The sequence below is a fragment of the Siniperca chuatsi genome, linkage group LG10 (genome assembly GCF_020085105.1).
Source record: "Siniperca chuatsi isolate FFG_IHB_CAS linkage group LG10, ASM2008510v1, whole genome shotgun sequence".
NCBI lineage: Eukaryota > Metazoa > Chordata > Actinopteri > Centrarchiformes > Sinipercidae > Siniperca > Siniperca chuatsi.
In genome coordinates, this window is record NC_058051.1 from 12,806,518 (window position 1) to 12,834,410 (window position 27,893).

Genomic DNA, 27,893 nt, shown 5'->3' on the forward strand with positions numbered 1-27,893 from the left:
GTATCTTTAGAATTTAAAGTTCTTTTACTTGTTTATAACACTTTAAATGAGCTTGCTCCTCCCTACATCAGACTTTCTCTCGTTTTATGTTCCAGCCAGATCACTAAGGGCTACATCCGTGTCCCCCTCTGCCACAATCCCCTACAGAAGGGTTTCCCTGATGATGCCTGCAATTCTGTGGTCGAACGGTGAAGCTTGAGGTTCCCCCTGACCGCCACTAGTGGAACCCACACTCTGCCGATAAGCACCAATGCGTTTTTTGGCCTCAACTTTGATGTCTGACCTTCTTTACTTCAGCACCAGTTCCTATGGTGGAGCCAACACTGTTCCCAAACAGTACACCTTTACAGTGCTCAAACTCAGTGATGAGCACCTCAATCTCGCACTCCACAAATTCCGCCTCTTTCTTGCAGTCGCCATCTCCAGCTTTCCCTCATTGATAGTCCAACAATGGCTCCTTAAAAACGTCAGCATATTCATGAGCTATTTAGCATTGACCATTTATGGATGATAGGGCGACACTGGGAGGAGTACACAATTCACCGCAGGTGGCTATTTATAACAAGAAGACTGCATACAGGTGTGCGCCGCACAGTTTTATAGATGTGAATATTTTCTTGCATCCGTAGATTCTGAGGCTTGTGAGTATGCAATGTTTTAGGATGGAATCTATTACAGAGCAAATTACAACATCTATTCTATTAAAGTAGAGGTTGTGAGCAAAGTGTTAGCAACTAAGGTGAAAGCTTGTGATCTCAAGTAAAAATACAGTGGAAGTCATCTGAAAACATCAAAGGAATGGTGAAGGTGAAATTAGATAAGGTTGCTTATTTAACTGCCATGACTTGTTTTCCTGTGTTGCTAATGATAATTAACATGCAAATAAGGCCTGGGAGCAAAATAGGGGCACAGTGGTTCTCTGTTAATAATTACTGTGGAACATCATGGTTATAAATGAGATCTTTCAAGGTACAAGACAGGACAGTAATTGGGGTTGTGACTAAAGAACCTGTAACATAGAAAAATAGTATTGGAAAGTGGGTATAATAATGGTTTCTGTTCATTTTAATGCGTGCCTGTTCCCAGGGGAAGGTGGACCATAGTGGGTATAGAAAATGATCATAATTAAAAAATATTGTTTGGTCTGTAGTACTCTTTTACCCATCCCTGTCCTGCATTTTAAAAAGCCTGGTCCTTCTTCACTTTTTAGTCACCAGTATTCACTGTCTGCTCTTCTATTTTAAAAACAAGAAACTGCCAAAAGACCCAGCTCAGGACAGTGGTGAAGGCCTATTTGTTTGTTTATATCAACAATGAAGGAAAGATAATCAATTACACCTGGTGGTGCATTTTACTTTACTTTGCAACATCGAATGTGCTAAATTTGTATATAGTAAATGGGAATGATGTATATAGTATTTTAAAGCAACTGGAAATTTGGCTTGAATTAGTAAAAATGCATATATGATATCAAAGTTGAGTGTCTCATTAAGCATCCACAAAAATCTGAGTAGAAATAAACATTCATAACATTTTTAGAATATAATATTTATTAATATAATTTATTTATGTATGTATTATTTTCCCCCCATTTATTTCCCCAAACGTATTTATTTCTGTCTTTTCTTTTTACATTTCTGTATGCATTTCTGCTTCATTATGCAAATGAGAGAGGCTGTGTGTCATGGGCTTAACTTTTCACCTATTGATTGATCTACATCTGAGCGTATAGATCGACTGTACATGCCTTGCTGCCACAACGGTGGCTTCTGGCCACTGAGGGACAGTCGGCTCACAACTATCATACGACGAGATTAACAGCTGGCTCCGACCAGGACTCTGACCTGAAACATGTTTTATAGAAAAAATATTTTCTGGTTTATTTTTGGTGCATTTAATGGAATATTAAGTTATTTATTGAGTCATTTATTTATTTTTGATTTTGGCAGTTCCGGTCCTCCACAGATGTGCACCCAGGGACAGCACAAACAGGCATTATGGGGGAAAGAGCGGGGAGAGCAAGAGAGAGATAGCTAGATAGATCAAATATAGGCGATATATGGTTATCAGTGCAAAAGGCTAAGTAGAGACGAGTTGGCTCAGACTCAAAGAAGCAGATTGAATGGGAGCCGAGAGATTCTGTTGCAACTGTTTATGTAAACTGACCAGGAATTTTTATGCTTGGTTTGTGGAATTAATTGTGGAATTTTCTTAATAAATACAGTATCAGTATACATCTGTTCTTGTACTAAGCTGTTGTGACACATGCATTTTCCAATGTGGGATCATTAAAGATTATCTTCATTTATGCAATAATAATGTCCTATTCAAAAACATGTAGATATGAGTTAGAGTTAAACAGAAGCTTGTTGCACTTAATAGCCTACTTGTTGTTCAAAATGGCTTGTCCTTTGCAATTGTCGAACACAACCTCTGTATAAACTGAAATGAATGCTGACTTCCCAGATTTAAGTGATCAGTGCAAAGACGAAGATTAGCTGCTGTAGCACCTAAAAGTTAAAGTTAAAAGTACAAATGTAATCACTTAGAAAAATGGATTTTAGAAGGTTTATCTAAAATTGATGAGTATGAAGGTGCTATTAATTTTAAAAAAGTGTAGTACCAACATATTTTGTATATGCTAAAACTGTATCAGAATATAAACTTAAAACCCATTTTTAATGAGGAATGGAAAGCCCTCGAGGAAAAGACTTGCTTAAGGAAAGCCCTGGGATTTTGTACCATACTTATGGATCTTATGAATGTTTGAAATCAAATTCTTGAAAACTTTTGCTCATTACTAATTGGTGGGCTAAAGTACTAGATAAAAAGGAACAAAGGGGAAATTAAAAGAAAATGTTATGAGTAAACTATTTCCACCAGTCCTACACTCAGTCAAAAGGTGATTAAGCTATTTAGCAGGACAATTAGAAAAGAGGTACATGGTCCCAAGTGCTCATTTGAAACAAGGTTTAAATGCCTCCCACCCCCAAATGCCACAAATGATATTTCACTATTTTTCTTTTTTTTTTGCTTAACACCTAAAACACAACCCTCTATTAATTGTGTCCTCTTTCTGATTACTGTGGTGACATCATGCACACAAGCTGTATCTGCATATAGCCTGAAGCTGCTCCTCATCACAATTTAGGTATGGATGCAGTACAGACTTTTCAGAGACTATGCATTCTAATTTTTAGTTTATTTTACTTACGAAATAAAAGATGTTTTGGGACCTCATCTTGTCTGAATGCTGCAGCGGGTGCACACCGGCTCTGCAATCCAGAGGTAAATGGACCAAAGTCATATATTTAATCAGACCTGCTGCGATTAGGAAATCTACCTCTAATGTTAGCTTGTACAACCATGTACTTCTCAAATTATACCTCTAATAGCTTCCATCTCCCGTATCCGTAAATCTGTTAAACTGGACTAAATTTGGTAGAAATGTTGCATACACATTGGCAAAAGGTGTACAAAAGCAGGCAAAATGCAATTGTGTTAAATCTTATGAAAGACAATTTCGTTGTAACGTTAGCTAATTAGACAGCTGAAGTCGCACCTTTCCCAAGCTAGCTTAACTTCTGTTCCACTTGCCTTATGCCAACAATACATTTTTTCATAGAGGGTTGTATTAACGTTACAGGTCTTTCAAAAAGTTGAGACATGATGCCAGAGTATATTCTATGCTATACTGGCATCTACTATACTGTCGAGTGAAATTTTAGCACCTTGCAGTTTTAACAAAGATAAGACAATTTTGAGGCATTCAAAGTTCTTGAGTGGCTATTCGAAAGATGCGTTTATTACAAACATTTGATGATAATGAAGTTGCTTATAGGACGAACGAACCTACCGGAGGGCAGGTACATTTCTAAGCGATAGTTTAGGAGATGTTGCCTCGAAGACAGGTAAGTATAAAGTTACAAAATCACAAATTGCCCTGACGAAGCGCAGCCAAACTGTGTATAATCCAAGATGGCGACTAATTTCGTCCTCGCTAACAGTCCGACAGCAGAGCTATCCCTGGAACAGCGGCAGGCTGTGCGGCAATTTTGGCATAGTGGACATAGTCGAAATTGCAAGTCGTTTAGTTCCCCAAGCACCCCTTTTCCATACACAAAGTGCAAAAGAAACAAAACAAAAAACTATTTAATGAGCGCCGCAGACATTAAGAAATGAGTCTTTGTGTTAACACCATTAGTAATGAATGGGGCGTCATTGTATCTCTATGTACTTTGCAGGATCTCAGTTCGCCTATTGACATTTAAAACGTTTTTTTATTTGCTTTGGCTTATAAAGCAAATAAAGCCCTTGAATACAGCTAATAAATAATTTCCTTGTAGTCTCATACAGTACCTTAGAGTGCAATTATATTTTTTAGAGTCTGTATTCTTAAATTGGACAGTTTAAAGGTCAGAACAAAAACGGAATTATATTATGGCTTGGCAAAGAAGGGTTTAAAACATAACTTACACCATCAATTCACAGAAAATATAACTTTAACACATAGGCTAAGTGAATATATAAAATGTTAAATGATAAAATATAGCTGTATAACACCAATACCAGCAGCTCGATAAGCCATTGGACTTTGCAGTATGTAAGTCAGAAAAATGTATCTCTTTTCTGGTTACGGATATTAAAATGAACGTGTCATTCACAACCCAAAACAATTTAGTTCCGCATATTCGGATTGTGTTAAAGGCGGAAGTGAGCGAGGGGATATCGCTCTTGTTTTACCATCACACCTCTTCAAAATGACATCCTCGCGTTCCACAGGGACATCTAGTGGCCATATATAGTCAAAGCAATCCCATTAGTCGTGAACGCAAATATCTCTGCGTTTTGTTTTGTTTGTTTGCTTGTTTTTTGTTAATACATAGACAAACGTACATGTCAATATACAAGCAAACGGCACGTATACATGCAAAAAGGAAAACTCGCTCTATAGTAGAGGCAGGACAGTAATGGGTCTTCAAAGGGTTTCTGGGTATAGGTTTAGGATAAAGGAAGCAAACTGTATCGTTAAAAACAAGATTACGAAGTACTATTAATATTTTGAGAGTCTGTGTAGTGCGTATTTCATCTCCGGTGAGTGTTTACGAGACTATTTCTTGTAATTTTGTCCTCTTTCATGTTCGTAATTTCTATAACCGAGCCTGCATATCTTCAGACAATGTTAGACATCAACTAAGATGACTTGATGGACATGTTTAGTATGCCCTGTTTAGGTAACATTATCTTAGCTAGTAACTTCGACACTTATGGAGGCGTCATGGTCCGTCTTGTGATTTTCGGAGGGTTGGCAGGAATCAGAGCCTTCGGACTGTTTAAAGGGATGTTTCACCCAAATTCTGAAAATAGAAAGATAAAAAAGTAATAGTTTCTTTTACCTCTAACGTTAGTGATGTTTAGCCATGCAGATGCTTTTGCCCAGTTTCTGACATGCCTGCCTTCACCCCATATTGATTTTATTTTGTGGTGCTCCCATCATTGAATAACACATTTGGAAAGATTTAACAGCAACATGTCTTTTCAGAAACAATTTCCCAATTACTCTGGATAATCCACGGTTCCAGAGTGAACAGTTTTCAAAGGAACTAACGTTACATAAGAAATATTCCCTTATTAAACTGTTGACAGTGAGGTCTCTGAATTATCCAGAGTAACCAGGACAACTATAGGTAAAGGAGAAAATAAGGTGATTTGCCATATCCCCCCGATGGTCTAACACATACAGATATGTTAAAGGGGATAGCTACTATGGTGTAAACAATATTGCAAAATCTTGACAAATATATATGGTTGCATGGTATATATTATCATATTGTGCACCTATGCTCTTTTTTATCACAGATTGTTGTGTTATAAGTTGCCATTCTAAGTTTATGAACGTCACCAGTGTTTTCTGACCTTTACGTCAAGCAGCCCGGATTTTGTACCTTCTATTTTTAACCAGAGGGCCACACAGGGAACTGCAAGCTTGGTGCTCTGTCAGTTGGCATTTAATCAGTGATCACATTCTTCTTAGCCACAACAACATTTCCCATGTTTGTTTGGCGTATTCTACTTTGATATTGTGCAGTGTTATCTCTGACTGAATGGAGTGGCATTTTTTCTGCACCACTGTAATTCACAGGAAGAGTGAACCAGGAAGAGGCAGGAAGAGAAAGTGTTCTGGAGCCATTGCTCCACCTGAAGCCATTCAGACCACATCATTTGAGTTTTCTACAGGTATGCAAAGCTATGACAGAGAGATACCATATTTATGTATATTTATATAGAACTGGTTGTTTTCAGATTGTAAAAGTTCATGGCTTGTTTTCTCGTTGAGGTGATTGTGACCTGGTGCCACGAAAACAGATGGATGCGCTCATCCTGCAATACAACCAGCTATTTAATAACTATGGAGCACTGAAACAACAAGCAAAGGCAACACAGGAAGAAGACAAACAACTGAAGGAGCAACTAGGGAGATCAAACTTTGGGTTTGATTCTATTAAGGATGATGATTCCAAAGTTCAATTCTATACAGGATTGCAAGTTTTCATTTGGCTGTTAAATATTGTTAAAAGAAGTGCTTCTAAGGGATGTGTTGAATTGGGAAGACTATGGCTTAGTGGTAGAGTGTGTCATCACCCAATCAGAAGGTCGGCGGTTTGATCCTGGTTTCCCCTAGCCCACATATTGAAGTGTCCTTGCTCCTGAGGGCTGTGTACGTGAATGAGTTCCTTTTTTTTTAACTGATGAGAAGTTGGCACCTGCCATCAGTGTGTGAATGTGATTTGTAGTTGAAGCTTTGAGTAGTTGGAAAAGACTAGAAAGGCGCTATATAAGTAAAGTCCATTTACCACCTGCTGAAGGTCAGACATGGATTCACTAACACATACATCGCACAAACTGAAACCTGCTCACATCAGAAAAATCTAAACATTATTATCTAACTGTTATAACAGCAGCAGGGGCTGTTTGTTTCTTATCAGACGGATTTGTAGGCCGTGCGTCCGGCAAGATAATAGCGTCAGAGTCTGGCTTTTTAGGAAAGCTTGAACATGGCGATGTTGCTGACAGGAGGTTGCTTGAGAGAGAAGAATTGAAAGTGTTGGAGCAACATTAAAAAACTCCCGTTTGACAAAAGCCTGGTTCCTGCTCCTGTCGGCTGTCAGGAGTCTGCATTCGAATGGAGTGAGTGATCAGTTGCTTTAAAACCTTTCAGATACTCAACACTGTGATACCCTTCAGCCAGTTACATCTCCTGGATGACATTGTAACACTGTGTGCAGGTCTCACCAACATTAAGGCCGGCATTCCAGTGACTGTCAAAGAAGAAATGGAGGACATGTGATAAATATCGACAGGAAGACACAAGGAAAAGAATCTTCTCAGGGAAGTGTTGGGACATGTTGACATGTTTTGCTGCGTACAGAGCTGTATGTCTGCGTGCATTGTCTTTTCACGTGTAATGTGTTTTGCTCTTTGCTTTTTGTTGTTCAATACATCCTGTGCTTTTTTGTTATTTTCCAAATTCAACTCGTAATAGGTTGCACATTTCCACTGGACTGCAGTGTTGTAGAGCTTTATGATAAGATTATGGACAGATAACTGTAAAATGATGCAGTTGAAATGATGCCAAAATGTGTTTTTATCTGTTTTTTACTTTTAATCCTCAGGTATTTCTGTCATATGAAACAAAATGGATTCTTATTTGGATTTGTTAACACCAGGTGTCATTGGTAGTTTAAAAGGTGGTTATTAGTGATCAAGTGTAATTGGTGGTCATCACAGTAAAATGCTTTTAAGATGGCATGAGGCTCTGCTTTCACTCATATCCATATTTCTATTCTTTGGGGAATCTAAAAACGCATGTAATGTTTACAGCAGTCAGGGAACATTACCATTTGCCAAAATGAGACCCTTTGCATAACAGGCATTTGATGAAGGAGATGATCCATGACTACATGTATGACTATACTGTGGCTGAAAATCATCCATTTTGAGTGTTCAGTTCATAAGAAACAGTAAACATGTAACATTAAAATTTTTAGTAAATGAGAAGTATTTTAGTGGCACTTGTCTAACCAACACATAAATACCATTTTGATGTCTGATTAAGAAAACACAGACGTCACTGTATTAGCCAACACGTTCTTTATTTGAGGCTCAACCAATCCACATCTTAGTTACTGGTCATCACCTGGAAAAAAAGAAAGCATAAAGAGAATATTTTAAAATGCTCCACTAGAGGGCACTAGAGCATGTGCACTTCTTTTTCACAGCTTTTCCACTCTACTCTTCTGAGCTACTGAGTAGTTGAAGTTCCAAATTTAAATTAAGATGACGATTAATTACTGTGGTATTTCATAATTTGTATAATTTCAATTCATAATTTCTGGAAAATTATTGAATGAAATTAAAAATGCAAAAATAGTTTTTTTCTTCCTTTTGAATAAAACCATTTCTAAGATTTTTATCTAACATTAAGAGCCACGTAACAAGCACAAACGAATGGCTGCCCATCAGTAGTTTAAGGGTCTGTAAAGCCAGTGAGAGACAGAGGGAAAACGTTTTACAGCTGTTTGCTTGAGCCCAAAAAAATACAAATATACACAAAACAAATTGTATCTAGTGTATATTCACGTCTTTTGGACAAATATTTTACTATCCAAGACTTCTTCACTTACATTGTTGATCCAGGAGATGTAGGCGCTGACCCTAGTGAAGACAGAGGGCTTCTTGGGGTAGTTGCAGCCCATGCTTGAGCCGAAACTCACCACACCGTGGATGTCCCAGGAGCCATCAGGGTTCTGACAGTTCAGGGGGCCGCCAGAGTCTCCCTAAAGGGGAACAGAGACAAACATGATATTTGGCCAAAAATTTGAGAGAAGATGGCAAATGCTTTTAGAAAATGTACAGTCATAGATCTAAATCGGAATGATGAGATGTAGAGATATGCTGGACTGTAAGGCTGGGATTTAGTTTTACAGGAACTGTTATTAAACATTACATAAGTTTGTAAAAGAAAATGAATCAGACTCACATTGCAGCTAGCCAGCTGTCCGTCTCCTCCAGCACAGACCATGTTGTTGGTGACCAGGCTGCCCCACCAGTCAGACCTGGTGCAGGTGGATTGGCCGATCACAGGAAGGAGTGCCTGCTGCAGGATGTCGGCAAGAGGACCTCCGGCTTTAGAAGAGAACAGAGCATTCAGATTCAGGGCTGCAGTCAAACCACCTTATTCAAGGCCATACTCCAAAACTAGTTCCACTAGGTCCAGTTTCCACTCAAAAGCGAGTGAAAACCAACTTTCTTAAAGATCGAAAGGTTTTGTAAGGACTAACACAGATTATAGATTATGTCTGTTTGTATGAGCTTGTATAAAATGTTTATATCTAAACAGAGAAAGGGACAGAGACAAAACTAAGACATGATTATAAGTGATCTTGAAACTGGACTTAACCACTTCAGCCCTGTTCAAATTAATGGCCAATGACAGTTCAGTTGATTATTAATCTTTTGAGTTCTGTGTAACTCCAAATGTATCTTAAAACTGAGAGGAGAAGGTAGAAAAAGTTGCTGTGCTCACACAGCTTTGACAAGAAAACTAATGTAACATTTAAGATAATGAGAGGACTTGGTTGACACTTACTCCAGATGCGGCCCCAGCCGGTGACGTAGCAGGGAGCACCGTGAGGCAGGATGTCACCAGAGTTGGGAAGACAGGCAGCCATGATGGTATCAGAGAATGAGACAGGAGTCGACAGCTTGATCAGGGCAATGTCGTTACTAGAGCATGAATACCACATTTAGAAACAGACTGTTAATGAGCATTAATAGCATGGGTAAAACACTTATAGTCACAGCAGCGCAACATATAGTCTATACTACAAGATGAAGGGAAATGACTGAGCCCACCGGATTCTGTAAGAGTCCCAGTCCTCGTGGACGATGATCTTGGCGGGGCTGATGGCGATGGAACCAGCCTCATTGTTGGTCTTCAGATTGTGTTTTCCCAGGTAGACTCTGTAGGTGCGACTGCTACTTGGCCACAAAAAGCACAAAAACAAGGGTCAGAGTTGCTTGGATCTGGGATCTAGCATACAGTGTTCATTTAACTCTGAAAGTGTTTACATTAACACTGCCAGTGTTAACAAAAGTGGGATTACCAATTATTAATATTTTGAAATTATTTCATTGAATAAAAGTAAGAATACTAACAATCAGTGACCACAGCTCATCAAGGCCTTCTTCAGTTTCATGAATAAACTGTGTTGTTATGCCAACTCCATACTTATCAGACAGCTAAAGTATTTAAGTATAAGTTCAAGAATACATTTTTAAATAAGATATCCAAACTTATTTTTCCTTCCGCACTGCCTCTATCATCTACCACAGGCCTGGCTCTCTTTGTCGTCTGTGCCTCGTATACCTTCTTGATTTCAGATTTCTTTAACTTTTTTAGCCACACCTGATGCAATGAGCAGCAGTGAGGACCCACTGGTTGGAGATCAGGGTGCCACCGCAGGTGTGGTAGTAGTTGCTGCCACTCCTGTACTGCAGAGACACCTGAGAACAAACAACGATAGCACATGTTTATGACTTTAGGAAATGGATAGAGGATACAGAATTTAAAGTCTTAAAAGTGACATACCTGCCAGGGCCAGCTGTTCTCACGGACATCGTCTCCACCTACCACCCTGGTGACGGTGGGAGGGTAGGTGGGCAGGCCACACCCGTAGGCTAAGAAACAACAGTACAAAATATGGTGATTAATGATGGTGTCGTAACAGCAGTAGTATCAAATGTTATTCTTTAACTATCAAAAATGTTGTTGTGTGCTAAAAAGCAGTTTTTTAAACTCAACGCTTCATATCATATTTCTACACTTCTTGTAAAAAGAATGTGGACAGTTGTATGTAGCAACACCCTGCTGGTCAGAATAGTATCAGAGCTTACCACCAGCAACAAACAAAGCCAAGATCACGAACTTCATTGTGACGGTCTTCAGCAGAAATTCAGGGGGACCTGCTCCTCCTTATATAGTGCTTTATTTAACAGGCCTGTTTAAAACCTCAAATGTGTTGCTTAACATTTGCCTCAGAGCAGCCAGGAAAAGTTGGTAGGAAAAATAAATCAACCTTGGAGATAAGTAACCACAGATATCCCTAAACCCACCTTATCTCCCCAACTCAACCTCTGTGTGAACCTCACAGATGTCTTACAGTGACCTGAGTCTGTAAAGTCCTTTAACTTTAAATAAGTGATGATGTTCACACTCTACAGTTATACTTCATTTGAAAATAGTCAGCCCATCTGTATTGTTCTATCAAAGAAAATAAAAGTATTTTCCTAGTTTTATATGTGAACATACACAATGTTCCCTTAAAACTTAAGTTGCCAGGCTTTTACCACAGCATTGCGTTTCTGGTTCGGAGACAGAAATTCTGCTTTAAATGTATCTTACTGTATAATGTTGCATATGGTTATAAACATCTCAAAGAACTGCAAAATATGTAATAAAGTGTGCATGTTTGCACTTTTTAGAAAATTTGTGAACAAATTAGAATAAATTCAACAAAGCAATTTATTTAAATGAATCCCACTTCAGTGTTTTAACGTGATTACATGTGGTTGAGACACATAAAACACTATATTAATAGCAAATAATAAAATAATTTTGTTTTGTAATTATTTGAATTTAATAAAAGGTTATAGATATATAACTCATGTTTTAGCAAGGTTGGAAATTGATATACATAAATCATGTAGTAATCTGGTGTGTAATAAAGTTGCATTTTACCGTAATATTTCATAAACATTTGTTGCAGAGGTTTTGCAGCATAAACATAGTTGCTGTGGTGGCTTTTGAGCTGATTTTTTTGCCCCGCTCCAACTTGTTTTCTGAAAAAATGCTGATATTTACGTAAAATCAAATATTTAGTCAACTGTTGTTGCAATATTTTTGCTGTGATACAAAAGTTAGTGGATCAGTGCAGATGAATTGCTGTTTCATCCACTATATTTAAGAGCAGATACTGCAATCCAACCTTATAAACAGACCTGTTTTTATTCATGAGCAATTGAAATTTCAGCTACTGGTGGAGGCATTACATTTCTTTATAAAGGATATCAGTGCAGGGAGGGCTACATTTGATAACTCCAGGACATCTGGCTTTGGCCTAGCATTCCCAGAAATTTCTGGTCACGCCAATGTTAAGATTTGTCAAAGAGCAAATTTCCAAGTATTTGACACAGTTTTTGTAGGTTGCATAACGTCATGAAAGGTATAAATATGTCAGATGTTTTACTGCAAACTGTAGAAATACAGACATGATGAAGTTTGTGGTTGTCGCTCTCTTTGTTGCTGGTGGTAAGGATCTTTTACACACAACACTATTAAGGCTATCTTGAGCCATGTTCACATAACGTATTTCAGCTTTCGCTACAAACTGAATGCACCTTAACAGCTGTGTGCGCACCTGTTCACAATTTTTAAAGAGTTTGTCTCTGTCTGTCCCCTCAGCCTATGGGTGCGGTCTGCCCACCTTCACCCCTGTGGTGAGCAGGGTGGTTGGAGGAGAGGATGTCAGGCCTCACAGCTGGCCCTGGCAGGTAAAACATGCTGAGTCAGGAGTTTCACTCAGAAAACAAGCCATCAACTGTCTGAAAAAGACTTATTTCAGACTGCAGATTTCAAGAGAGTAAAGTAAATTATATGCTTATAGCTAAGATATACAGTTCAAACACATAAGAAATTAAAAACGCTTTACATAAAGGCAAAGAAATGCATTAGAACAACATTTAAAAGACAAAAAAAGGACAATAAGTCAATTAAAATAGAATAAAATCAGTTAAATAAAATATAATACAAATAGACAAAAAAATAATAGACCAGAAATACAGTTATAGTGTGGTTACAGTGCAGTAGGTTGCCCAAAATAAAGGAAATAATGGAATATAATAAAGGAAAGAAAAGTGCCACCTGAGTAAGATGAACTCTAATCAGGACACAAAAACAATGGGGAGCACCAGCAGAGACACAGCTGCATGCGTGCCTGTAAGCAGTAAGTCTGTAAGGGCAGACACAAAAAAGAAAACTTAGAGAAAGTTGATTGTGTTCATATGTCTGTTTTAGATTTCCCTGCAGTACAACAGACAGGGCGAGTGGAGACACACCTGTGGAGGTACTCTGATCTCTGACCAGTGGGTTCTCACTGCTGCTCACTGTATCAGGTATGAGAAAGTGGAGCCCAAAACAATTCATGATAGGTTATTATAACTCAAATATCTATATTAGCAATCAGTGACATGGACCATGCTGTATAGATTTTGTATAAAATTTTGTATAAAAAAGTGATTTCATTTGTTTCCAAAAAAAACAAATTTTTCAAGTTCAAGAAATTCACAGAATCAAGTGACCAATGGTAGAATAGCAGTTAATTATATAGGAAAATTATGCAGCAGATTGTATGCTGATGGCTGAATTGTCACAACCCACTAGCACATTTCTCCGCTTTTTTTTTCACTTTTAGGACTTAGCAGTACATTAAAATGCTGGTTAGGAGGACCATATTTCCATATAGAATCGCAAAACATGGTTGGTAATTAGTTAGTGATTGTTTTCTAAGCTTACGGCAGAAAAGCTTCTGGAAACATAATCTTTGAAAAGGATCCCTGAGCTAATACATCACTGCTTCATATTCTTCTCTCTGTCAACTTGCAGCAGTGGCAAGGAGTACAGAGTGGCCATTGGAAAGCACAACCTGATAGAGACAGAGGAGGGTGTTGTGTTCATGGGCACCGCTAACATCATTGTGCATGAGAAGTGGAACCCTATGTTCATCCGGTAAAAAAATGACTTGGCTATGAATTGCGAGACTTTACTGAAAATCAAAAAGATAATTTCAGTAAACATTACAGGCATTAACAGCTGCAGGTCTATGATGAATCTAAATGGGTGTGTTTCCTCTCCAGCAATGACATCGCCCTGATCAAGCTGGAGTCCCCTGTCACCTTCTCTGACACCATCATGGCTGCTTGTCTCCCTCCTGCTGGCTTCATCCTCCCCCATAACAAGTCCTGCTATGTCACTGGATGGGGTCGCCTCTACAGTGAGTGCCCAATCCTCCCTCACTTTGAGACAAAATCGGTTTACTATGCGTATTGCTATATGGAATTGTGGCAGTTGCAGCTGAGAAAACATCTTTACTCTAGTTTTAATAAAATATTATACTAACAGTTTCTTAATATTTAGATTAGTATACAGTATTATCTTAGTATTTAAGGTTTTAATTTCTATTCTACAGTTCTTAAGGTGTATGCACTGTGCAACAAAGGTACATTTCAAGAAAGAAAGAGACTTAGTGTGCAATTAAAGCTTAGTTTACCATGCAGTACGAGTGTAGTAATACGTTCATGTCAGATTGCTTCAAACAGCTTATTTTCCTATAATGACCAGCTCTCCACACATAATCAAAGTTATTACTTCGCTAATTACCAAATACAATACAGTTAGTATCTGACAAAATACTGATGATAAATTATTTAATAACAAGCAAAGTCATTTAGAAGATGTTTTTGTTGTTTGTAGTTGTCTCTAGTGAAGTTAATTCGATACTGACTGGATTTTTTTTTTACTGCAGAGTGGTCTATGATTCTGAAATAAAAAGGCATCGCAGTAGTAACTGTTGTATACGTTTTAACAGGATGGATGGACAGTATTTGTTTGCCTAATCCTTTTCTGATAAAACACCTGTCTCGTCAAGGTTGTGTTTCTCACCAGTCTTTCACCTGAGCTGAACTTGAGCTTGTATGCATCTCTCCTCCACACAGCCGGAGGTCCCATTGCTGACATCCTGCAGCAGGCTCTCCTGCCCGTGGTGGACCACGCTACCTGCACCAAGCGTGACTGGTGGGGTCCTCAGGTGAAGGACACCATGGTCTGCGCAGGTGGAGATGGAGTTGTCTCTGGTTGCAATGTGAGTCTAAAATAATTGACAAAAAAAATGACACATCATACCATAACACCAATGCTTTCTGACATTAGTAAACTGGACATATCAAGCAACACTGATATTTCCTCAACCTGTAAGTTTGTCATGCGTCACACAAAGAATCTTTATTTTGTTAAGTTTTTATTCTGTACTTACTGTGACGAAAACATATACATATATTTTTCATTTGAATATTTATTTTTTTAAATCACTTCTATGTACACTTCCAACACAACATTTCACACAAAATATAAGCAATGTAACAAAGTAGAGCTGCAACGATTAGTCATTTTATCGATTAGTCAATCATCAAAAAAATTAATTAGCCATTTTGATAACTGATTAATTGATTGAGTCTGACTGAAGTCATTTGTTAAGCAAAACTACCAAATATTCACTGGTTCCAGCATCTGAATTGTGAATTTTGGCTGTTTTTTTTAGTCTTCTATGATATTAAACTAAATATCTTTTGATTTTGGACCATTGGTCGGACAGAACAAGCAATCTGAATAAGTCAACTTAGGCTTTGGGAAATTGTGATTGCATTTTTTTTTTTTACTCTTTCTGACATATTATTATACAGTATATTATTATTTTATAACAATTAATTGATAATAAAGAAAATAATCTACAGATTGATCGATAACGGCAATAATTGTTACAGTAAGTGCGCCGTTCCTGTACATTTTAGTCCTTTAACTGAGATTCTTCTTCTGATACAATTCCCAAAAAAATCTGAAAATAATCTCTCCTAAAATGCCTTTCTTTGTGAATAACATTCAGTATTTCAAAGGAAGAATGTCAGTTAAAAGATCTAAAAATGTAAAGGAATGTCTGTAAGGTATCATGAGTAATGTCAGATGTAAACATTAAGTGCACTCTCTGTCTTTCAAGGACAAGAAGTTACTGTTAAATGTGGAATTTGCACACTGATCATGTTTTCTCTCACATGATTCAGGGTGACTCTGGCGGCCCTCTGAACTGCCAAAACACTGCTGGTGCCTGGGAGGTTCACGGCATCGTCAGCTTTGGCTCTGGGCTCAAATGCAATTTCCTCAAGAAGCCCACTGTCTTCACTCAAGTCAGCTCCTACATCGACTGGATCAGCTCTGTAAGCTCCTGAGCTTAAATCACCTCAGAGGTTGAAGTCATGAAAACTATAACTTTTGGTTCATTTGTGTATCCGGTTTCAAGGATTAAATTTGTAAAGAATCTAGAAAAAAAATGAGCCCATGTGTTATTGCTGAAAACATGATGCTGCACTAAATCTAACATGTCTCTATCATCTCTCCTACAGAAAATGGTGGCCTATTGAGAGGACAGGCTTTTGGGATCAAAGCCACTATGTGCACATATAAAATAAATAAAACTATAAATGAAATAAAATGCCAATATTTTGTGTTATTTCTTTTTTTTTTAACAATTTTTTTCTTAATTATAAGGATCTAATGTTCCCCAATGGGAGTAGTGATGGGAAAATCCTTTGACCAACCACATGCTGTGTCTCCACCACTTGTTGGACTTTCTGCATGTGCCAGGTTTTCCAGCACAGTCTATACACTGGTTAGAAGTTGCTAACATACAGTATAAATACAAGCCTGTTCTTCACAATTTAGGCACACACCACATACTCAACATACAACTACAGTCATGAGGAGCCTCACTTTTCTCACTTTTATGGTAGCTAGCGGTAAGAAAGTTTCAATCTTACATACGTTACTTAAAACTCATTTGCTGTAGTGTAATGCAGATGAATAGTCCCTTATTAATCTTGTAAAGAGCACTAACAATCACATTTTATTTAAAAAAATATGAATTGTTTAAGCGTCACTAAACTCAGATGTTCATTCTTGTCTATAATTAATTAAAAACTGTTGTATGTCTAGTCTGGTGCGAAAATCACAATATACATTACTAACCTTGTCCCAGCCTATGGGTGTGGCCTTCCCACTTTCCCCCCTGTGCTGAGCAGGGTGGTGGCAGGAGAGGACGTCAGGCCTCACAGCTGGCCCTGGCAGGTAAGGCCTGGTCTAAATGTGTAAAAACACTGACAACCACAGGACAGCATCAACACTACATTTTCATTTTACCGCTACAGATAGAAAAAGTGACACCGATGTTTACACATTTACTCTCCGAATCTTCTATATCTTAGTAATGTTGAACTTCTGCTAAAGATTTCTCCTCTAGAGCAGATATAGAGGGATGAGAGATGAAATGGATTTGTAGGATGTTGCAGTGAAATTTGAATGTGTAGTAAAGCACACTGTCCTCTGCTCAGATCTCGCTCCAGTCAGACAGCAGTGGGCGCTGGAGGCATGTCTGTGGAGGCACCCTCATCTCTTTTGACTGGGTCCTCACCGCTGCACACTGCATCAAGTATGTTTACCTCAACCCTAAGTGAAGGTTGCCAATATAATCAAAATGACAATACAGCATGTCTCACAAATGTAATGTGGTAAAGTTTTTGAACATAGTTCTTTATGGTTACAAATATGTACTGTATATTAGTGGTTGCACTAGGAATAAACTAATTGTTAAATTTTCTATTTTGTTAAACTGATGATCCATGGTAGTTTTATGGCATTTTTATGTAATTAAGAACTTTTGCCACTGTTCATCATCATTTATACTCAGTAGTGATTCAATATGCCAAGTTCATGAAAGCATTCATATTTACTATGCCAAACCAAAGGTCTGTGCCAGGAAATACTCCTCTGCCCAACAGGAAATAATACGTTTTGCTTTTTCTGTGACTGTTTTTTGGTTTTGGGAATGAACAGAAGAACAGAATCAGCAGCAATGGCTGCCATGCCTGAACAGAGAAAGAAAAGAGTGGCACGTAGTGGCAGTTCAAACTTCACAGTAAAGAGAATTTATAGTCAGAAAAAAAAACATTGCTTACAAAAAGTAGGAGATCTCAACGCTTTAAAGCGCTTTAAAAAATAATTTGGTTAGCCTAACAACCATGCATTACCTCTACAGCACTACTAAGCATTTGCAATCCACCAGATTAATCACAGTTTTGTACACACAGGCAGAAAAGTCAATACTACTGTCTAAACCCCCCACAGAAACACTGTGTCATCTGCCATCCCACAGTGACCGCTACAACTACAGAGTGGAGCTGGGTAAACACAGCCTAAAGACGAGTGAGGAGGGCTCGATAGCTCGGAGGGCGGCTACAATCATCACTCATGAGAACTACAACACCCTGCTCAGCCGGTAACAGCAACAGCCGCCCACACAGCTCAATATCACCTCATGAGGATAGGTGAAGAGCATAATTGGCAGGTCACCATGTGCAAGCAGAGTATCCGATATCAGTTTACCTGGTATTTTTTTAAATGAGGAAGTTGATGCAGCTAAACTAATTAATTAATACAGCATAAACCATCCTTTGTTTGTCATTACTTCCTAAATGTGGGTGTACTGTTTTGCCTTTGCAGTAATGACATCGCCCTGATCAAGCTGTCTTCCCCTGTCACCTTCTCTGACGCAATCATGCCCGCCTGCCTCCCAGACCGGGGCGTCGTGCTGCCCCACGGTGCTCCCTGCTACGTCACTGGCTGGGGTCGACTCTCCAGTGAGTGAAGTGACCTCAGCAGAATGAATCACTGTGAATCTGCATTACAAATTTCCACCTTGGACTTATTGAATACCTGCTTAATGGTGTCTAGTCTGGGTCTGTGCACCTGTCAGTCAATTTAGGTCAAATACTGAGGTCAAGGCCAAGAATATTTCATAACTATTAATTGGTCAGAAAAATGTGACATGTATCAGCCTGCTAAATAAGCAGAGCTTAGACCTAACTGTATCTGGGGTGGGGATTAATTTCCTACTGCTGCTACCAATCATTAATCTATGATCATATTTTGACATAAATGTTAAGAAATAAAAAGAGAAAATACATGAAAAAAGGGCTGGGGGGGCAATACAATTCATTTGTGGCTCTACAAAGCAATTTGGATGAAATTGTCCATCAAACACAATTGCAAAAGCTTACAAGATAAATTATGATCAAAATTAATTTGAGTCCACAAATGGCTATCCATACATTTAAGAATAGGGATACTATTGTTTAACCCAGATCCTATTAAAACGATAGCTTTAGTTTCAAGGAACGTTCTACGCTGCTGCACATTCTCACTTGACTTAACACAGACACGGGGAGGTGATAGTTTTGACCTTCACAACCAGGATGAATCTTGTTTTTAAAAATGGGAAACTCACAGTTCACTCATTTAGGCTTGATCTGTTCTATCAATAAAGAAGGAACACAAACCATGCTTTTTATTAGGTTTAATATTAGGTTTAAAAGACTTAATTTTTCTCAGCTTACTGCCTCTGGCACAGCTGAGTAAAATCTGATAGAAAGCATGGTTTGCAACCCTCTTATTAGTCAAACACTGTGTTTAAGCTCAGTTAGAAGTTGCAACAGTGGGGAGACTTTGTTAGTACTAAAGCTATCTGTGAAGTTGTGCTATACACAATTATAAATGGTAGGACATAACATTTTAATACGGTTTGGGTTGAAAAACAGTGAGTATAATGCAGTCTAATCAATTTAGTACTCTTTCAGCGAAATGGCTCAAGAGGCATCGCATGTACAGTACTTGGAATATCATTAGTTTTCGTATTAAGAGCCACCCTCTAACTCTCTACCCTGGACGCCATCTGTAACAGCAAAAAATATCTTCATGCAGCACCCCACCTGCCCCACCGAGTGAACCTCCCTCAAAGCAAAATCTTGTTTCTTACCCAAGTTAAGGGTGTTTCTTCCCCACAGCCAGCGGCCCTCTGGCTGACACCCTGCAGCAAGCTCTCCTGCCAGTGGTTGGCCACGATACCTGCTCACAGCCCGACTGGTGGAGCGTCCTGGCAACAGACCGGATGGTCTGTGCCGGAGGTGACAGCATCACTGCTGGGTGTAATGTGAGTCCAAACAAAGAAAGGTCATCTTAAGATGCAACAGTAATTTAATCAGTTATGTCATCTGTAACATTTCCATCTAGCACAGTGTAAAAGGTTCAAGGAAGTTTCAAGGAAAGGAGGTTTACTTTGAAATGGTGTAAATTTCATATATGATTAAGTGATAGCTGGTAGCCATACCTCCTTAGTGTCTGTACATAAGCTGCTCGCCAACAGTGTGTGTGCTTGACCTACAGGGAGACTCTGGTGGCCCTCTGAATTGCCAGAACCCTGACGGCTCCTGGGATGTCCACGGCGTGGCGAGCTTCGGTTCTGGTCAGGGCTGCAACGTCTTCCAGAAACCCACTGTCTTTACACAAGTCAGCTCCTACATCAACTGGATCAACACAGTGAGGAACATTTTCATTTTGTGATTACCTTGCCAGCATAAACAATGTAACCTCAAGCAAACAAAAGCCTTGGATTTCAAAAACAGGAAGTGTTTTATAATTGTGTTTTCTATTGTTTACTCTGCAGGTTATGACCAACTACTGAAGAAACTATTTAAGTGCTTTTGTCAGCAATAAGAACAACTATGATATATAATGTTTTGTTTAATTTTGTTACTGAAAAGTAAAAAGGAAGATGCTGTTTATCAGTGCAAAAAAAGTGGAATGCAGAGCCATCGTGTTAATGTAAAGCTAAAGTACTGTCCATGTCCTGGACACTTAAATACAAGAAGCCCTTTCTTAACTTGGCCTTGCAGGGCTTTAACAACTAGATAGCATCCAGATGTTTCTCTCACCTTCAGCTTTCAATACAGTAGCTGCATATTACCTAAGAATTGGTGAACAATAACAAAGTTAGAAAATATGGATTTTAAAATATTCAGGGGATTACGGTATACCAGTCAAAATGGAATTATACTCATAATTATTCACAGCAATATACACGTGTTAAACACTCGATTAATAAACAAATACTTCCTTTTATTTCTCATAAAATATTCATGAGATACATTTGTTTTCACTCTTCAGAAAAAACAGAAAAAGGTATCATAGAAAAGCACATTTTCACAGTACATATAAAAGAAATATAGATTTAAGTAATAAAAAAGCAATAATAAATGAAACTGACAACAAACAGCATGTTTCGGGCACTCATCTAAGTAAAACAGAAAGTGACTGCTAAATTAAAACACTCACTGTTTAATCAATGTAAAACATTTTGACTACATAGTAATAAAATCAATCATGTAGTTAACTGGTCCTTTGCAAATGAGGTACAATGACTGTGTCTGCAGTACTGAACATAACAAAAAATAAAGAATGACTACACTGTGTGGGAGGTTTCAACTTAAAAAAACAAGTCAGCAAAATGTAGACATAGCTGTTGTGAATTCCAATGACAAACCTGAAATGACTCAATGACCTTGTTGCCTTTAGTTGATAGAAAACCTGGCAATATATAATATGATCAGCTGACAATGATTGAGTAGCTTTCTTGCACTAACTACACTGAGTTTTACTCAAACACAGTGTAGAACTGGGTGATGAAGTCAGAGGAGAAAATCTTAGTTGTGCAACTTCACAAAATTTGTAACATTTAACTGAATGACTGATAAGTCCTTCTATTTGGCTTCAGCTGTTCATATCTAAACAAGTCTAATCGGAAGAAGAATTTGTTGACAGATACTGATAAAATAGTGTATGGTAATGGAACTCAAAACCTTTCCCTGAACAGAGCTTAGAGCTGTCTTTCCTCTCTTTCTGCTCATCCTCTGCATACGTCGAAGTGAAAACAGGGCTGCAGCCTGTGGTTGGAGGAATGGTGATGAGCAAGCGAGTGAGCAATAGTTGCTGTTATTATGGTGCAGCTGCACAGTCAAAGAGTCTTTCTGTTGGTCATCTCGAGTAAAGACAAAAACAAGCCTAAAGAGAAGCGGAGGATACACTATTGCCTTCACAGCTCAACAGTGTTCACCATGGTTACAGGGAAAAGGCTTTCAACTATTCACGAGCTCGTTCCATCATGCCCTCACATACTTCCTCCTCTACCCGCTGTTAGCATAAAAACAACAATGCATTAGAAGAACAACATTAGAGTTCAGGTTTAGTCGTATAATGTCTTGTACAACTAGAAGGCAAACTCAGAGCTGCAGTCAGTTAGCATTAACACTCCTTAAAGACTACACGAAATGAGACCCTTAACTTCCTGGAAAATGGATTCTTCCTAGAAAGTCATTTCTCTTAAAAAGTAACCTAATGGTGACCGTAATGGTGACCATTAGAGGGGCACTAGTAAGTGTAAATATAGATTTCAGCCATTTAATCCATCACAGAATTTTTAACAACAGCATGTTGAGTTGAGACATGTTGAGTACATGTTACCTGCCTAGCACAAAGCATCAGAGAGCCAAAGTAAACAAGTTAATAGAGAGGAGAGTTTAGAATTTAGCAAGCTGAAGACCCAGCTATTTTTATCAGGAGTTGGTAGAATCCAAACCAGAGATAAAAACCAAGTGAAAGTCGGACTTACATTTATTAGTTAGCCAGAAACACCACTCCAATGGCATGGTAATTTGATTCTGTAGCTGCTAGTTGTAGCTAGGCAGCTGTTTGCTAACTCGTTAGCCACGAGAAATTGATAAACTGATGGAATATTAGGGCTGTTTCTAAATGCAGCAATTTACTGATTTGGGACCATGTCCTGCTCAGTAAAGAATTACCCACAACCTTAACCCCATTTTCAAGCTAGCCTCCATTCCACCAGCCTTAGCCAGACCATACACTGTAGGCTATAGGGTTTCTTTTCTCTTTGTCTTTCTAAAGAGAAACATAAAACTAGGGTTTTCTCTCCTGTTAAATGTATATACTGCTGTACTAGATAGTAACATTTGAGTGCCTTGATATTATAACTAAGATAAAACAAGTGATATTTTGTTAGCATTCAACAACTATATTTCCCATTACGTTTTGGTAGAGTTGCTATGGCTTAGAGTCATGGGAGCTGTAGCTGATAAATGCTAAGGCTTTGTTTTATATTGGTTAAAAATAGACAATTCTTAAATGGTGTTGTCCAGTAGATAACCCCATATTAGAATATGTAAAGAAAACCCAAGTACCATGTTTTTCGAGGAGACAGATAAAGAAAACCATCTGAATCAAAAGCTAGTAAAACAGAAGCTAACACAGAAGTGGGGCGGGACTCCGGCTCTGTATAAAACAAGGTTGATTCTCTCCAGCACCAATTTACATTTATCAACATTGTCTCTCATTTGCTGCAAAGCTCTAGAGGATCAGGATAGACAATACTGTTGATAATGAGGGAGAGTTTCTGTGTAGCATACCACATTAGGTCAAACCAGCTGAGTACATACAATGCTCAGTCACTCACCGTGGAGCCTACATTTGGTAAACTTGGCAGTAGTAATCCAAAGCCATCAAAGGGTGAAAAACTGCCTAAACGGCAGCTACTTCACAAGAGCCCTGCCCTGCACATATCTATTTAAGTGTGCACACAAATCCTCACTATAACCGCTCATTGATATCCTATGATCTCTTCGACTGTCAACTCGTGTCGGTTAGATAAAGATAATGCATAAACAGAAAACTACTTTGACATGAAGGAAAACTGCATTTGGTGTGTGCTTTTAACCCAATGTGCCACAGTGCGACAGAATCTGTGACAGTAAGGAAGGATCCAGCAACTATGTCCGTCCCTTTCTGTCTGTATCTGTTTCAGCGGTCCAATGAGATCCAAAATTTAAAATAAAATACAAAAAAGTTTCTCTGTTCAGTGCTTTGGAGTGATGTGGCATGAATGATGAATTTGAACAGATACTGTATTTTATAACAAAGTACCACAGAGAACAGTCTGCAAGAGAAGCCACCTTCAAGTCATGGCTTAACAAGGCAGATCCAGATCCACAAAAGGTGATCATGGAGGATTCCAGGAACTTCAGGAGATTGTTTTTAAACACAATCAGCTTGATCTTAAATTGGAGGCACTTTATCCTCATACTGCGGCGGTGGGGTAAGTGGTTCTATACTGATTCCAACTGCTGGCTGAGAGTTATCAACGTTGTTCATGTGTAGCTTCTCTGATTTTATCCTGCGGATCTTGATAGGTAGGAGCTTACGGCTATTTTTCCCAGGCCTACGATTTGATGTGGAAGCAGCAGCAGTGGGAGCACTGGAAGCTGGAACAGGCTGTGATCCGGTAGTTGTGACCTCTGACCCCTCAAATTCATACTGTACAATATCGACTTGGACTAGGTCATCATAGGAAGGTAGCTGGGAGGTGCTTGGGCGAAGGTTGCTCTGACGGACAGGGTACTGGCCACTGCCTACTGCCTCTTCATAGGTGGGTACAGCGTAACGCTGGGCTTGTTCCTCAGCACTGTAGATATTTATAGAAACATACAGATATGAATGACACACATGAATCGTTGTGTGTACAATGCCATGTCCTGTACTGGAGCTAATAAGTAGGGGATAATATATAATATCAATATATTATTATTCTCAAATGTTTCATGTAAAATGTGTATTGCATGTTTTACCACAAATCACTTTGATTACTGGCTGCCAGACATGGATTATCTGTCTAATCACCGATTATCATAATGCTCTCAGCATACAAAATAATGCTCAAAATAAATAAAACAAATCCACCAGCAAATTTTTCTCACATGTACAAGACTGGTAGTTTATGTGGTCAAATCAATTTTCTGCTCAAAGACAAAACAACAACAAAAAAATATTTTTTTTCCAATGCTGTTTAGCTAGAAAGCTATGATTGGACTCACGTTTCTCTTTCCTCCTGCTCCCTAGCTGCCGTTCCTCTGTGGTTCTGGGCCTCCTGGAGTCTCAGCTGCTCCCGCTGTTTGTTCCTCATTCCCAGACACAAGGATAGCAGCAGCATGACCACCCCAGACCCCACCAAGACAAAGGCCACCGAAGATACTTTATTTTTCCTGCTATCAATCTCACCATGTCCTGAACTGCTGCTGCTATTACCGGCCATGTCTGCAGGTACGACGCTCCACACAATCATCACAATGCCGAGGGCAACAAGTCCAACCCCCAGAGCACACAGTGCATACTGGGAACCTGAGTTTCCACTGTTTTCACTGATGTTGTTGTTATTGTTGTTGCTGCCAGTGCCTGCCCTGCCAAGGGGGATTGGTGGTCCATCCACACTAGAACGCATCTTGTCAGTCCCTAAACTTCAGTCAGACCAGCTCCAGTGAGGTCAAAAACTGTAGAGAGAAAGGCGTGTGAGGTCGGACACAAATGGAGAAACTTAAAATCAACATAACATCATACCACAGAATGTCACAAAAACAAACAAAACAAATATATATATCAAAAATTCAAACGTTCTAAATAGTTGTTCCTGTCTGTAAAATAACACTCACCCTGAAAATACACAAAATATCTCTCTTATGATGGTATCTGTGTGGTATGGCTCTCACCAGTCAGAGCTCTCCTGTTAAGTAATAAACGTCATCTGTGGAGGTATTACTGAACATATTGCTTCTGCTCAGAGATTTGTTCTTTATGAGAGTTCAAGCCCATTTTTCAGTGACAGAACATAAAATTCACTGAAATAAAAATACCTTCGTAGAGGCTTCTACGAATGGGTGTGTTGCATGGTAAAACTTTACGGCAGACTTGCCTTTCAAAGTCACTAGTTTCCCAATGTCAACACATTACAAGGGTAGATAAGGACAGCTATGGTCACTGTAAAACAAGGACCTCAAGATATTTTACAATATCTTGGCTGTACAATATACAGGTTTGTTATATTACTTTCTTCTTCCATCTTTTAAATCTATTGTATTGATCATTACATCTTTCATGTAAATCCAAAACCAAACATGAAAGGAAATAATATTAGTTTAGCATTCATTTAACTGTTGTACACAGTGAATGATTCTCAGAAATGCAATGAGCATGACCAATGAGCATACTTGCACATACACTGCATACTTAGAACATGCCATTGATCACAAGGCTGCCCTGTAGTATAACTTTTTTTTCATCTCTGCTAGATCAGAGAATAGTGGAGGACTGCTGGGAACTATAAATAAACTATAACAAAAGTCCAAGAAATTAACTATCTATATGTAACCTCTGTGACCATTCAGGAATGTCATCATGAAATACTCACACCAGAGATGTATCCTTGGATACACCAACAAAGTAGTGTGTAGTCCAGGCCTGCTGGGAGTGAGGGGGACAGTCTAAAGTAATGAATACCCTCTTACTAAAGAATGCATGGCATGAGACTGAATTATGCTCACCATGACAGCTGGGCAATTGCAAAATCCCCACATCATACAAACTGGCCTGCCAGGCTACACACACACACACACACACACAATCACTCACAAGCCTGTTACAGTTGTGCAATCCAGAGGTGCAAAGGGACATTTATCTGAAGATGTCACATACACATGGCTGTATCAGTGTGTGGGGCTTGTTACAATCCAGCCCAAAGGTTATATTTCACCACACGTTATTCCTGCTCATAAAAACCTTTATTCCACAAAGACCTGTACAACATGTCATTTTTAGTGTGTGTGATCATGTGTGTGAAGTGGAAATTCACCACAGTCGGAAATAGTTCTGCTTCTGCAGCTGTTTACAAACGCCTCTAAAATGATTCTTTGTACTCTTATTTGCTCAGATGTTACGCTTAACACACTGTAGACGATGATAACCATTAAATTCTCATAGTGAACGTATTCTAACGTTTCGCCAGCACATACCACGCAGTGTCCGTTCTACTAAAACACTGGGCGGGTTGCTTACGATGCCCACAGCAGAATACGTAACGTAGTGAACCAAAACTTTCCGGAAGCGTAACCTTTTAAAAAGTTTGGCTATTGTGTAACTTTTAGTAACATTTCAGCGATTACAAATGAATAACTCAGCGAAGGAGTGCACCGGCTTCACACTCACCTTTGCATCGTTTGACAGTAAAAGTAGGCTAACTCTTCGCGTCTTCTTCTCAACGCTGGGAGGTGTGGACTTTGTTTTCAAACTGTGCCGACACTGACAGGAGTTTATGTGGCATCATTTGGTGACAAATCGCGTTTAAGGGTCGGGAACTTTCCTCTGAGACGGACGAGCCCAGACAGAGGGAGGGAGAGCAGAGGGGGGGAGGGGTCTCCCTGCTATAGCCTGCAGCCAGTTTCATTAACCCTCTCACTCTCGGGGTTGTTGCTAGATGGAGAGATGGCAGCCTACTTGAGAAATATTTTTGGTGTTTTATCTCTGCTTAGGTGGCTATAGTCCGATTGTCTTCAGTCGTCTGTGGACAGAGACATAGCATAAGGTAGTACTGATCTTTAAACACGTTTAGTTTTCTTGTACTGGTCCCTTTATTTGTTCTGCGGTGTAAACTGCCGGGAAAATACACTCGGCAGTCAAGATTTATAATATCTTATTATGACCGAAGAGTATAAAAACATAAAAATGATGACGATGAAACCAATTGCGTAGAGCGTGTTCGCAAATACTTCCTAGGCACTTACCTGGAAAGAACTATGCCATTTGGCACTGAATTAGAAACAGTATTCAGTACATTTCCAATTAAATAATATCAAATAAATGCCAAACTAGTGTAACCTGGAGAGGCTTCAGTCACAGCATAGCAGGTCTGCTGAACATGCAAAAATGTGCCATCTGTCTACAGGGAGCATACAATTCAACATGTGAAGAATAAAGTTTATAATGAGAAATAAATAATAAATTGAGATTTACTTGGGTTTAAATGAAAGTCATAAAATGCGTTTAAGTATGCGTTTAAGTAACAACAATGTCCATCCACACCACAAACAGCCCTTTTCACAGCAGACATAGTAGGAAAAGCACAGGTGTTACTAATAACATTAATTATGGTTCTGTTCTACTGAAATGTCCCAGTAAGCCATGACAGTGTGGCAGTGAGCCAGCACCCACAATACCAGCACCCTGA

At 38.9% G+C, this 27,893-nt stretch overlaps 4 protein-coding genes and 2 long non-coding RNA genes across 10 annotated transcripts in view; 3 read left to right on the plus strand and 3 right to left on the minus strand.

Moving 5' to 3' along the window:
• The window catches only part of LOC122882785, a 51,839-nt gene extending 47,796 nt beyond the window's left edge, over positions 1-4,043 (minus strand). For both annotated transcript variants that reach the window (XR_006379461.1, XR_006379460.1), the window contains exons 1-2: positions 3,857-4,043; positions 3,215-3,275 (exon numbers count right to left, since the gene is read on the minus strand). This is a non-coding gene — a long non-coding RNA (uncharacterized LOC122882785). The remainder of the gene's footprint in view (positions 1-3,214; positions 3,276-3,856) is intronic.
• LOC122882783 lies at positions 3,158-8,055 on the plus strand. Of its 3 annotated transcripts, XR_006379458.1 has the most exons (4): positions 4,857-5,094; positions 6,143-6,237; positions 6,338-7,188; positions 7,287-8,055. It is a non-coding gene; the product is annotated as an uncharacterized LOC122882783 (long non-coding RNA). The 3 variants fall into 3 exon arrangements; XR_006379457.1 differs by lacking the exon at positions 4,857-5,094 and adding an exon at positions 3,158-3,288 and having other exon boundaries at positions 6,338-8,055; XR_006379456.1 differs by having other exon boundaries at positions 6,338-8,055.
• A 79-nt stretch (positions 8,056-8,134) lies between these two features.
• On the minus strand, positions 8,135-11,083 carry LOC122882782 (chymotrypsin-like elastase family member 2A). The gene is made up of 8 exons (XM_044210549.1): positions 10,957-11,083; positions 10,652-10,740; positions 10,469-10,566; positions 9,916-10,038; positions 9,650-9,786; positions 9,041-9,186; positions 8,685-8,837; positions 8,135-8,197 (listed from the first exon to the last, which is right to left on the minus strand). Exons 1-8 carry the CDS (start codon positions 10,991-10,993, stop codon positions 8,180-8,182), a joined length of 801 nt encoding a protein of 266 aa, XP_044066484.1. The 5' UTR covers positions 10,994-11,083; the 3' UTR covers positions 8,135-8,179.
• A 1,219-nt stretch (positions 11,084-12,302) lies between these two features.
• LOC122882781 (chymotrypsin-C-like) lies at positions 12,303-16,385 on the plus strand. The gene is made up of 8 exons (XM_044210548.1): positions 12,303-12,370; positions 12,524-12,612; positions 13,136-13,233; positions 13,724-13,846; positions 13,975-14,111; positions 14,833-14,978; positions 15,952-16,104; positions 16,291-16,385. The coding sequence occupies exons 1-8, from the start codon at positions 12,331-12,333 to the stop codon at positions 16,306-16,308; spliced, it is 804 nt and encodes a 267-aa protein (XP_044066483.1). The 5' UTR covers positions 12,303-12,330; the 3' UTR covers positions 16,309-16,385.
• Positions 16,386-16,463: 78 nt separating this feature from the next.
• On the plus strand, positions 16,464-20,416 carry LOC122882795 (chymotrypsin-like elastase family member 2A). The gene is made up of 7 exons (XM_044210573.1): positions 16,464-16,556; positions 16,880-17,011; positions 17,275-17,372; positions 18,096-18,218; positions 18,443-18,579; positions 19,783-19,928; positions 20,162-20,416. The coding sequence occupies exons 1-7, from the start codon at positions 16,464-16,466 to the stop codon at positions 20,336-20,338; spliced, it is 906 nt and encodes a 301-aa protein (XP_044066508.1). The 3' UTR covers positions 20,339-20,416.
• A 643-nt stretch (positions 20,417-21,059) lies between these two features.
• tmem51a (transmembrane protein 51a) lies at positions 21,060-27,202 on the minus strand. Of its 2 annotated transcripts, none has more exons than XM_044210546.1 (3): positions 26,876-27,202; positions 24,715-25,167; positions 21,060-24,305 (listed from the first exon to the last, which is right to left on the minus strand). In XM_044210546.1, the coding sequence occupies exons 2-3, from the start codon at positions 25,116-25,118 to the stop codon at positions 23,900-23,902; spliced, it is 810 nt and encodes a 269-aa protein (XP_044066481.1). In that variant the 5' UTR covers positions 25,119-25,167; positions 26,876-27,202; the 3' UTR covers positions 21,060-23,899. The 2 variants fall into 2 exon arrangements, with proteins under 2 accessions (XP_044066481.1, XP_044066482.1); XM_044210547.1 differs by lacking the exon at positions 26,876-27,202 and adding an exon at positions 25,327-25,700.
• Between the last annotated feature and the right edge of the window lie 691 nt (positions 27,203-27,893).

Bases quoted from the DNA above. Each gene is read 5' to 3' on its own strand.
- LOC122882782 (XM_044210549.1), bottom strand. From the start codon at position 10,993: ATGAAGTTCGTGATCTTGGCTTTGTTTGTTGCTGGTG. The intron at 10,741-10,956 runs GTAAGCTCTGAT...GTTGTTTCTTAG, and splicing joins GGCTTTGTTTGTTGCTGGTG to CCTACGGGTGTGGCCTGCCC. The intron at 9,187-9,649 runs GTAAGTGTCAAC...TCTCTTCTAAAG, and splicing joins CGGCTGGGGCCGCATCTGGA to CCGGAGGTCCTCTTGCCGAC.
- LOC122882781 (XM_044210548.1), top strand. From the start codon at position 12,331: ATGATGAAGTTTGTGGTTGTCGCTCTCTTTGTTGCTGGTG. The intron at 12,613-13,135 runs GTAAAACATGCT...TGTCTGTTTTAG, and splicing joins CTCACAGCTGGCCCTGGCAG to ATTTCCCTGCAGTACAACAG. The intron at 14,112-14,832 runs GTGAGTGCCCAA...TCCTCCACACAG, and splicing joins TGGATGGGGTCGCCTCTACA to CCGGAGGTCCCATTGCTGAC.
- LOC122882795 (XM_044210573.1), top strand. From the start codon at position 16,464: ATGGGAAAATCCTTTGACCAACCACATGCTGTGTCTCCACCACTTGTT. The intron at 17,373-18,095 runs GTATGTTTACCT...GCCATCCCACAG, and splicing joins ACCGCTGCACACTGCATCAA to TGACCGCTACAACTACAGAG. The intron at 18,219-18,442 runs GTAACAGCAACA...TTGCCTTTGCAG, and splicing joins TACAACACCCTGCTCAGCCG to TAATGACATCGCCCTGATCA.
- tmem51a (XM_044210546.1), bottom strand. From the start codon at position 25,118: ATGCGTTCTAGTGTGGATGGACCACCAATCCCCCTTGGCAGGGCAGGC. The intron at 24,306-24,714 runs GTGAGTCCAATC...AAATATCTACAG, and splicing joins GAGCAGGAGGAAAGAGAAAC to TGCTGAGGAACAAGCCCAGC.